The sequence below is a fragment of the Rattus norvegicus genome, chromosome 15, assembly GCF_021556685.1.
Source record: "Rattus norvegicus strain SHRSP/BbbUtx chromosome 15, alternate assembly SHRSP_T2T, whole genome shotgun sequence".
Taxonomy (NCBI): Eukaryota; Metazoa; Chordata; class Mammalia; order Rodentia; family Muridae; genus Rattus; species Rattus norvegicus.
In genome coordinates, this window is record NC_141548.1 from 42,767,978 (window position 1) to 42,780,329 (window position 12,352).

General features: G+C 40.3%; 1 protein-coding gene across 31 annotated transcripts in view; it reads right to left on the reverse strand.

The window, feature by feature from the left end:
• The window catches only part of Hmbox1 (homeobox containing 1), a 153,805-nt gene that overhangs the window by 103,472 nt on the left and 37,981 nt on the right, over positions 1-12,352 (reverse strand). For all 31 annotated transcript variants that reach the window (XM_087585761.1, XM_087585757.1, XM_087585749.1 and 28 more), the window contains 2 exon segments: positions 8,327-8,406; positions 1,891-2,367 (listed from right to left, as the gene is read on the reverse strand). In XM_087585761.1, coding sequence (XP_087441887.1) covers positions 1,891-2,367; positions 8,327-8,349 — 500 coding nt within the window. In that variant the 5' untranslated portion in view covers positions 8,350-8,406.

A 12,352-nucleotide genomic window follows, 5' to 3' on the forward strand; every position in this document is an offset into this window, starting at 1 on the left:
GAAACCTGGCTAACACTGACTATGTCTGAGGTGTGACGCTCCTCAGTACATGCACCCCATGGTCCCTGGAACCCAGAATTCCATACATAGCAACTCTTCCCTGAAAACAAACTCAGAAGAGCCCATGTGTTTAAAGCTGTCTCACCACAGAGGTGCCATAGGATGAATCTTCATACAGCACTGCCAAAGCCCCCACCATTCGGTCTTGGTGTCAGAAAATTTTCAGGACCGCTTATAACTCAGTTGTGACTTTTGTTGTTACTTCTGGTAAGTCTACACTTCTGTTCACTAACAACTGTAACTAACTTATCTGCTGGCTCTCATCTTTTTTTAAATTTAAGATTATTTTATATTCATGAGCACTTTGCTTACACATATGTGTGTACAACATGCATGCTTGGTGCTTACAGAGCTCAGAATAGGGCTTTGGATTCCCTAAAACGAGTTATGGATGACTGTGAACCACCATGTGGATGCTGGGAATCAAATCCATATTCTCTACAAAAACAAGTGCCCTTGAACAGTGCGTCCATCCCTCCAGCCCAAGGCTTCATTTTTACACAACTGCATAACTCTATTGAAAACAATGTTTTTGTCATTTCTATTTGTAAAGGTCCAGAAAAACTTCCTAATTCCAACCATTTGGTACAGAATGTGAAGCCGTGAGAATGGGTGTGGCGTCCTAAAGTATTTCTATGTCTGTCAGTCTGCCTCCTCTGTGTTGTGTTCCTTTTGATGCTGTCTGGAGGGTAAACGCTCTGGAAGTTACCATGTTAGCTTTGAACTGACATCAATCTTCCTGTCCCAGCCCTCCAAATGTTGGAGTTACAGGTATGTGGCCATACCGGCTTATATTAATCAGAGAAAAGACACACCTTTTTGATACTTTTTCCTGTTTCTCTAACTTTAATGAACATATGCATATTTTAATTTTTATTTCAAAAACAATAATAACTAATTTATTGGCTATATGTATATATCTGTATGTGTGCCATACACCTGTGCCATTGCATGCTTGTAGTCAGAGGACAACTTTTTGGGAATTGGTTCTTTCTTTCCACTTTGTTGGTTCCAGGGTTAGAACTCAGGTTCTCTGACTTGGCAGCGAGCATCTCTATTCACCGAACCATCTCATCAGCTCCAAATCCTTATTCAAAACACATTACCCTTATGGCTTAAGCCAAATTTATTTACTCAGTTAACATGCTGAGTCCGCACCATGGGATAAGGAAAATACCATGTCTACTACCCTCAAAGTGAAGTATTCTGGTGTAAAGTCCTGACTACCTTGGTTGAAAGTGGCCTTCTTTTCTTTGTGTTTAAACTCTGGGTGAACACACTTACTTGGTGACTGATGGTGTATGATGTGCATGTGGGCATTGCATCTACTGTCAAAATCAAAACTTCAGCTTTTTAGGGGCAGGGTGGTATATATCTATGTTTCTTACTGAAAATTACTTCTGACTTAATAGTTGCTTAAATTACAGCACTGATTGAAGTGCTGCAAGGAAAAAAAATGAAGAGTGCATGTATTCCGCATCGTGGTAAATTCATCTTACCACTCAGAAAAAGTATTTACAATGAAAGATTGAGGACTAGATTGGTTTAAACGAACTTCTGCGAGGAACTGTCTGCCAAAGCCATAAATAGAGAAAGCCCTTGGACAAATCAAGAGACTAGAAAAGCTTAATCACACAGCAAAAGGACTGAAGCAGAAAAGAAATAAAAAGTGTGAACTAAAACCACAATTTGAAGTTTCACTTTCATTTCCAATAAAGGGAGGGAGAAGCCATTGTTCTTACTGGTAAGCTGCTGAAATACAGCCTAATTCAAAACAGTCTTAGAAATTATAGCTGTTTTGGGGGAATTCTAAATAGGCAACATACTAACCTCATTAATTCCTCCACTTTATCATCTACATCTAGGTCCTCTTCTGAGGCTTCAAAGCTATATGACCTCTGACCCATGCTGTTTACATGGTAGCGAGATGGTGACATCTTCCCATTGGATGTGGACAATCGATCACTGTTCTCTCTCCCATTTTGATTGGTAGTGCAAGGCAGTGGGGAGGTATCATAACTGTTGCTGGGTGATGGGGACATTCCCGAGTGCTGGGTCTGCGTGGAAGCTGTGGCTGTAGAGGAAGATGCTGGAACGTTGTTGGTACTGTTCCCATACGAGCTTCCCCCGTAGCTGGACCTCCTTCCAAACTTATCACTATGCTCTTGATCAAGACGGTCCAAAGTTTCTAATGCATGAAGAATTTCATGTTTGGTCATCCCAGTACGCCGAAGACGCTGGAGCAGATCTATCTGTTCTATGGTAAATCTGGGCTCATCTGTGTAGTGAGACATGGTTTCCAGCAGACTGGAGAGAAAAGGAGGAGGATAAAAATGAAGAGCTTTTATTGTCAGCTAAAAACCCATTCCCTCACCAAGAATCCTCAACAGAAGAGGCTTGAACTCTGCGCAAGTTCTCCTTACTGAATATATAATCCTAAGGGATAGGGAGATGCCTCAGTCCATTGACATGCTTGTTATGCAAGCAGGGGTGCCTAAGTCCAACCTCTCGGACTCATGCAAAGCTGGGAACAGCAGCGAATGCTAAGTACTGGGGAGGCAGAGACAAGAACATCGGTAGGCCTTGCTGACCAGCCAGGGAAGCCAATCAGTGAAGCTCACCATCAGTGGCTTCCGCAGAATGTACACTTCTGGCATCCACATGCATTTATACACATCTTAGTAAGTCACACATGCGCACGCAAGTGTGCGCGCCCACACACAGATATACATAGCAAAAATGAAAAAGAAGAGCCTGACAGATTTTTTGTTGTTCTTGTGACATGGATGGCTACAGATCCTGAGTTTAGTAGAAGTGCATCAGCTATAACATAAAACCCAACTTAGAATGAAATTTGTTGTTTTGGTAATCAGCCAAAATTTGGAAGCAAAATGTTAATTATGTAAAAATATCCATCCATCAGGTAAAGTACATCAGTACATCAGTACATCAGGCCCAGACTATGTGCTAATGTACAGGATTTGGGGTTTCTTTTTTCTTCAATACCTGCAAACCTGACCAAGAATTCTCGGGCCATTCAATGACAAACCTTTTTCTTGGCTGAGTCTAAGTGGATGCTAGTGACTACTATAAACACTTCAGTGGAGAGTAAGAACAGTACATACAACAGAACATCAAGCCCTGCTCCTTATTCTCAGCACTCTCGTGAGCCGAGTGCTCTCCAAATGGATCCCTCATGTGTGTACAGCCAACTGGAGCTATTCATGTCTCAGAAAATTAGTTCTACATGTTTCTATTTTGACTAGCACAAGACACTATAGCACACCAGAAAATGTTTTCTTAGAGAGAAAATTAATATTTTGTTTGAGACATTAGCCCAGTAATGTCTATCGTAATGTTTCAACCTGTGGGTTGTGACCCCTTTGTAGATCAAATAACCCTCTTACAGAAGTCACCAAAGACCATCTGAAAACACAGATATTTACATTATGACTCATAACAGCAGCAAAATTACAGTTATGAAGTATCAACGAAAATAATTTTATGGTTGGGGTCACAACAATATGAGGAACTGTAAGGATTGCAGCATTAGGAAGGCTGAGAACCACTGCATTAGCTGCATCATAAAATGCTCTCTCCTTGAATGTTTAATAAAAGTCAACTTTTAAATGAAAGATTTACATTACGTGTTTGTCTCTATTATTCTGTATATCTGAGTGTTAATGTGCATATGTGTATGTGTACCACAGGCATGTAGTTCCACAAGAGGGCACTGGATGTCCTGGAACTGAAGTTACAATTTTGTAAGATGCCATGTAAGGGCTGAGGACCTAACCTGGGTCTTTTGCAAACATAGCAAGTGCTCTTAACTCCTGAGCCATCTCTCCAGCTTCTAAAATCTGACAGGATTTTTGAAAGTGATTTTAATTTGTATTTTCTAGTGATCGATACGATAAGTGATATCCTCCCAGTAAGGGAATGCCAGGAGACCCAGAAGTCAAGAGGTGTTCTTATCCTTTAGATGTGCTCAGGCAGGCCCCAGCCCTGCTGGATAGCTAACTATTCCTTCATCCCTCTGCATCCCTCGACTGGAAATCCAACGGAGCAGTCACTTTTACTCAGAAACTGGGTGAGAATTTCATATGATATGACTTTTTATAGTCCTCATAGCAATTCTGTGGTAGACACGATTTATTTTGTTTTATCTTAATGTTGCATTATGAGCTGTTAAGGAAGATGAGGCTTAGAACACTTTTGTATCTTTCAGAAGGTCTAAAGGCAGCCTGATGGCACAAAGAGAACTTTCACAGCGCATCTGGCCAACAGACTGAGTTCAAGGTCATCTTGGAACTTAGTGAGACCTGTTCTAAAATCAAATTAATTCAAGTACTCTCTGCCTCCATTTTTATAAAAGCAGTTGCCAAACTAAAGTAATGTACTGGCTTGGCCAATTCCAGTTACATCTCCTAATTATTTTTTTCATCTTCATAATTACTTTCCCTTGAAAATAAAAGGCCTGTTTGGTATCTTCAGTTCTTATCCGATCAAGACACTTCACAAACTGTTCTTCCCGTAGATGCCCAGCTTTAAGGACTAATTTATCTATGTGCATGAAAGTTAACCACATTTTCCTATCCTGTTCAGTCAGAACAGACAGTAAGTCATGTGCCATTCTTCAAGCCTCCCTCTATATGACATGACACTATTAGTATAAAATTTCACAGCATCCAAAATACTTTACACCATTTAGATAATTCAACAATTGGAAACTACTCTTATTCTAAACTCATAAAGGGGGAAATAGGGCCCACCCATCACTTTGATTGTCCAGAACACCTAATCATTTCTAAGTACACGTTCTTACTGTGTTTAAACAGCAGTCTATAATTTGTACTAAGAGCAGCCCCTTCTGCCAAGGGGGCTAAGGGAGAGGTCATAGTTGCTAGGAACAAATGACAACATAGAGGAGAAAGACAAGGGCATCCTGAGCAGGATCACATCATGCACATAACACAGAGGACACGATATGTCACACATACGCACACACACACAAATGATTAGAAGCTGTCATGTGCCAATGTGTATCAATACACATGACAAGATATACTATGCCAATTTCCATTTGTACCTCACATAATCTACCCAGTGTAAGCACAGCATCATAACAGTACAGCAGCAGATGACCTATAACGGTCATCTAGCACCATAATGCCAGCAATCCTTTTACAATAAAAGATAACAAGGAGGGACTACATTACTTTTCTCATGCACAGAGATCACTCATATGATAAGGGATAGTTTTGTTTTTAATTACTAATTTGAATGCAGGCTCCAGCTAATAGTAATTAAAAATAATGTGAGAATTTTAACACTGAAATAACAAAGACAAACATTTAAATAGAAAAGAACAATTCAGGACTTAAGGCTCAATTCCTAAGTTGATACTGTAAGACTACAGTACATCTTAAGACATGAACTGTATTTTGCAATAATACCTAAAACTTTTCTAGATAAGCCACAAAGCCCAGGACATACATTTATAAATGATATTCTGCAGATTGACAACAGAAGAGTCTAGCTAAACATTCAGAAATGATTATGTGGTATTGAAATCACAAGGACAAAAATGACATGAATTTTTAAAGCATCAATAGTTAAGGTTTTCTTGTCAAATAAATTTCTTTCAGATTACTTTGGCTGTTTTTAATCTTCTTCTTCTTCTTTTTTTTTTTTTTTCCAGAATGACCAGGCAGAACTCATTTTGCCTTGCATATGTGGCTACTGTAGTAGGATTCAAAACATTCCAGGCCTTTCTTACTGTGTATATAAAATATATCATTCCCTACCATCAAAAGAGTGACCACTTTAAAATAAGAAAATGACATGGAAGAGTAAGTAAGAAATGTTTTATAGAGAACTGAGCTTCATAGCAGGGTAAAATAATTTATAATTTAAATTATTCCATAAATTGACTAAAACCTAATAATAGCCTATGATTAGAAAACATGGTGTAAATGCCCTTCTCATAATAAAGGATTTTATGGGGAAAAAAAAATCCATTCCAGTGTGTCAATCACACTTGAGTATTTTTTAAATTAGCTTTGACTGAGTTCCGGTTTACACAGTTTTGAGGGAATCTGTTATGCAGCTTTGACATGGTTTCAGACCCTGCCATAAGTGACAGACATGTCTATAAGAAACGGCAGAGCTGATGCCCATCGCACCTACAGTGCTCTGTTCTGCTTGGCTCTGCTCCGGCATTTCTGAGACAGCCTTGCACACAGTTCAGGCTGGCCTCAAACATACACTGATTCTGCCTTTGTGCCCCAAGTCCCGAGATTACAGGCCAGAGAATACTAAGTCTCATCAGACTCCTGAACATGGAAACCAGAATCAACATCTAACCACTTGAGAACTCTGCCTTCTTTCAGGGTTACATGAACCCTCCCCAGACACTGCAGTAAGTTGCTGACTGGACTTCAAAAATTTTAAACTAACTCAAGAGTTTGACAGATGCTTTGAAAGCATTGACGCCTCACCTGTGAATACCAGCACAGCCCTGCAGCATCAGTGCTCAAGACAAATGACAACAACAAAAAAACCCAAAACCTTACTGTTATTCTCATTTGGCAATACATTCTTTAATTCTGCTTTCTATTTAATTGAATTATCTTTAAAACTGTGACAATATCATATGTGTATACAACACACCAACTACTGCACTCCTCTCTATGTTTGTGAGTTTAGGGCTCACCTGAGGTACAAAGCAAGCTCCAGGCTGTTTTAGACACACTGAGTCCAGTCTCGAAAGAACCAAACCAAAACAAAACAAAAGGGCAAAAAAGAAAAGGAAAAGGAAAGGAAAGAGACAAAAGCGGCAGGCAGGCACGCCAGCAAGCAAGCCTGGGGCGTGGGGCAAGCCTCAGAGATAGAGTGCCTTTCTTAGAGCACTCAGACTCAGGACAACTCCTACATCTGGCTCTCTTCCAAAGCCTTTTCACTAAATCAGAGTCAACGTGGGGGGTGGGGGTGGGGTCTAACGGAAAAAACTAAATAATGATGATGATGATAATAATAAAACCAAATCTTAATGACTACTTATTAGATTATAAACTGCCAACCAAAACAGAAGAAATTTAAGTGAAACAGACTCTACCAAATTTTAGAAATTACATAGGCTCAAGGCACTCTGCACTAGCCGCTAAAGATACACTTAATGAGCTAATAGGCCCTTTATCTTCTCTAATTTCTGAAATTCCTGGAATACTTTTATTCGGAGGCCTATTTCATATGAACTAGTGGTTACAGTTCATGTTCCAGCACAAAAACACTCTTGAAGCAATAGCACCACCTCCACTTATATCTCTCTGCCTTGACTCTGAAGAACAGCTAGCAACGACACTAGCTAACGGGCAGAACTGTGCTAGTGTATGCAGTAGGGGAGAGGAAAGGCTTAGGTGTCTTTAGAGCTTGCAAACAAAACAAGCATTAAGATAGCATGCTTTTTATATTCTACTTATTCCTGAGAATGCAGCAAGAGCTCTCTCTAACACTTAACCATCCACCTCACAGGCGTCTAGGTTATCAAACAGTTAAACACAGTAAATATGATGCTGGAGAAGAGGTTCAGCACATGCTGTCCTTGTAGAGGTCCTGAGCTGGGTCCCCAGCACTCACATCAAACAGATAACAACCACTGCAGTTCTGGAGGATCTGATGTCTCTGGCTGCCGTGGGCAACTACACTTGTGCACACACACACACACACACACACACACACACACACACACACACACACACACGTGCACATAATGAAAATAAAATAATTTTCCAGAAAATAATAAATATGGACACTTTATGCTAAGATGAAAAAATAATTTCAAAATATAAAGTTAAAAAATGGTTAAAAAAACCAAAAAAGCCCCTAGATTTGAAACCTCACCCTCACCCTCACCATATGATACTTGTTTCCCTCGATGTCAAAGAGATACACTATTTGAATAGTTTTCTAAAATTTCTTTGCTCTTGGGCTGGCAAGATGGCTCAGAGGGCAAAACTGCTTGTGCTAACCTGATGAGGAGAGTTTGATCGCACAGGGAAGATGTGGGAAGAGCAGCGCACTACACCAAGCCATGACATCCACACTAGGTGGAAGCACACGAGCAGCCACCGCCAGCACATAAAGAACAGATGGCATTTTTAAGAATTATTTGAACTCTAAAAGCATTTGCTGTCACATCTGAGGCACAGTCCTAGTCACTTATCACAAGGGCGGCAGACGGGCTAAGCGTTGAGATGATACTTACACCACTGGAAAGGAGCTGAGCATACTTTACATGAGGCAGATCAATGGCCTTTCCAAAGACGGCCGGCCTTATTTACCATTCTGTAAAATAAAGACAGAAAAATTGAGAAACAATTATACAAGTCAGCACTGAATAAAAAGTTTAATCAAACAACTTCAGGGTATTAAATAAAAGTTAACATTAGATCTTTTTTCAAAATTATTTTGTAATTCTGAAATGAAATAATGAATTGGAGCAAAACTTAAACAACGAAAACACAGAAAAATGGCATTAATAGTTTTCCAAATGATTCCCTTGCGGAGGAGCAATAAAAAAAAAAAATCACCCAATTTAACTTGTTATCGGGAACCACCCACAGACGCGGATATAAACTTGCAATGCAACACACACACTGTGCTGGCATCTAACAAACTCCTAACTGGAGATTAAGCCTTGGCCCTCATCCATGCCAGGCCAGTGCCGACTGAGCTCCACCCCCCCAGCTTTCAGATGTCCCATCGCCTATGACACTTATAAAGACTCTTTTAACAAAGCAAGCTAAGTGTAATGCTAATCTTGCTGCTAGGTGAACTCCATTTCTATGAGTGTCAACTGTCACAACTATAAAAAGGGGATAAACGTGGAGGCTGGCACACTCATCTTCTGATTTGTATTGTTTCACTAACTGTTGAGACACTTCTACCCTCTTCGGTTCTGACCACACACACACACACACACACACACACACACACACACACACACACACACACACCTATTAAGAGTCCAGGAATCAAATGCCAAAGACTGAATTTATTAGCCATGTCAAACCTAAATCTGTAGCTAGAGACAACTTTTTCCATAAATGACAGGTTGGTACAAATCGCCAGCACCCTACCTTCACAGGTGCTGATGGACACCTTCCCATCATCATGGACACACAGAAATAAAGAAACTAACAACAACAACAACAACAACAACAACAACAAACTAAGCCAGAATGGTGTTATAGGCTTTTAATCCTAGCACTCTGGAAATATCAACAGAGGATCACTGGAAATTCAAGGCCAGCCCGGTGGACCAGTGAGTGCCAGGTCAGTTTTGAATTACATAGAGAGATCCTGCCTCAAAAAAAAAACAAGAACTGGGGCTGGGAAGGGAGTTCAGGGTAAGGTACATGCCACACATGCACAAAGAACAGGGTTTGATCCCCAGCACCCATGTAAAAACAAAACAAGAAAAATTAATAAACCAAATAAAAACAAAACAAAATGATCAATAACAACTAATTAACTAATTAATTAAAACAGGCCAGGCAAGGAGGTGCTTTGGGGAAGTAGAGATGGGAACATTTCCGGGGCTTGTGAGCCAGCTAGGCCAGCTAAGCAATGAGCTCTAGATGCTTAAACACTAAGGTGGGGAACAAATGAGAAGAGCACTTGCCATTCACCTTGGCCTCCACACTGCTTATATACGCATAAGCATGCACACACAGACACAGAGATGAAGGGAAATATTAGAAAAATTTGTAAACATGTTGCAAACACAGAAAGTATACAGAGCTAACAGCTTAAGTGCCCACAATACACAGCTTGAACAGTTAATAAGTCTGATACTACCCCACCCTTCCACTCTGTGCCTAAGGTTATTTTCAAGCCTCATCATTTTCACGAATAATTCTTAGCAAGCTTCAATATCTGGTTTCCAAATCCAGAATAGACTAAGCCAATAAAAACTTTAAAGGTAGTTAAGTGTGAAAAAAAGTTCACTCATAGAATTAAAAATAACAAAGGCCAGTTACCTGAATTTAAAAAAGAAAAACTTTATTTACAGACACACAGAACAAAGCTGATCCTCATAATTGGTGGTGTTTATGATCTGTTTAAAAAGGAAGCAGACTGTGACATATGACTACTTTCAGGTCATTTGGGGAGTGAGGGTCGAACTCCGAGCTCTAACATGCTGACCCCACTCAACCACTGTGCATCCCCAGCCTGACAAGTTTTTGTTGAAGCCAAGACAATTAAAAGCTTGTGCTTTGGGACATTAGTCAGAGGTGTTTCGCTCATGTCAAACATTTTTCCTTTGAACAGTCCCAGATAAATATTACCCTCTATATTTAGCATCTGAGAGGCAGATGGTGAGTGTAGGGTGAAGATCGGATGGTGACATGTGAGAAGGCACACTCGCAGATACAGAAATTTTAAAAAGCATCATGGTTAGAATATTAGGCCTTAGGGGCTTAGGGATTCAGCTCAGCGGTAGACGGATTGCCTACTAAGTACAAGACCTGGGTTTGGCCCTCAGTTCCAGGGAAGGGGAAAAGTAGACTACTAGGGCTATCCAAAGTGGCTCATACCAGCCATCCTAGCATTTGGGAAGACCAGCTTGGGCCACAAATTGAGTTCCAGACTAGCCTGGGCTATACAAGGAGACTCTGTGCATCCTCTAACCACTACCACCAAAAATAAATAAAATAATAATACTAATTTCTCAAATAATTTCTCTGGGTACTTTCAGACTATAAACTTAATGACTATTCTCTCAGCCAGATTCACTGGGTAAAGGCTTTTCGTGAACCATTTATTGAAGTTCACAATCATCTGAGAAACATTAAGACACCAGCTGCCCAAGGTCAACCAGTTTTTCTTATAGAATTACGGGCTTCATCTTCAAACTGTAGGGTTAATGACACCATTATTATCTCTGTATTGTTTCTCTGGAGTAAATGTTTCTCTGTGAGATGCAGTGAGCATGTTCAGCATTCATGATGAAACAGGCCTGTCACAAACCATGGGGACTTTTATTCTGGAAGAATTATTACACACTACCTGTCAAGATCTTATAGCCTTTCTGATACTCATGCTGCTTCTACACCTCCAATGCTGGGAAAACTTCATGGAGATTGTAAAGTTGCTTCTTGTCACTTCAACCCACTCACCTGGCTTGACAGAGATGGATTAAATTTCTGTCCTCTCCTTTCTTTCACACACAACTTTTAAAAATATCAGCATCACATTTGCAGACAGCTCCCAGGCCAGGCACCCCCACGGCTTTCTCAGTCAGCCTTGCAGGGCCATCTTTGAGTGTGTGGTTCCCCAGACTCAATGGAAGACTGCAGAGTAGTTAAGGAGAAGGCAGAGAACCGGGTTCCCCGGGCCTAGAAAAATCACTCTGCCCATAGTCCTTTTTGTGTATTTTTCAGATAGTGTACAGCTCATTTGCACAGCTGCTGAGCAAACACGCATGGAACTATTACACTGCTCAGCTTTCTTTTCTAAGTCCCTAGGCACTGGAAATTTTGCCAGATAATCCCCAGGTGTACTAATACACGCCATCAGAAGAGTCCCAGAATTGCCACATGCCTGCCACAGGCTCTGTGACAATGTAATAGTACAGAGATTACCAGTCTTGATAATGATACATGTCAGGCTAGAACCGACAAGGACATATTTACAGAGAAAATCCAAGTTAACCTAGGACCTACTAAGCTCAAAGAGGTAGAAGAGAAGCCAAGTTGATTTTTGAACAGCTTTCAAGTAATCTTACTTAGAAACTACTGACTTAAAGGACAATGAAAACTATACAATAACACAATGTCATGTATCTTAGGTGAAATATGTTGCCTGGGTATAAAGGTAAGTTGGGCCTAGCATTATCAAAAATACCTCTTAGGGGTCTGAGGATATACCTCTGTCATAGTGTGTTTGTCTAGCATGCTCAAGGCCCTGTCTTCAAATATGAGCACTACAAATGCACATACCTAGAGTTTATAAATACATAGGTATATGTATCTATGCTGTAATATCAATATTTCCAAGATGAATACTTAAAATGAAGTTACCCATCATTAAAAGTAACTTAGACAGCAAGCGCCTAAGACATATCCCCTTCAAAGGAATTCATATCAGCTATTGGAACAAATGCCTTAAATGTCCCCAAATTAGTCACATAGTGAATACCTGCCCTAGCCAATCAGCTCCCTGGCCCTTCTGAAACACAACACTTCCCTCCTGACTAGGGGGAACTCTTTCATTCCTAAGACAGCCA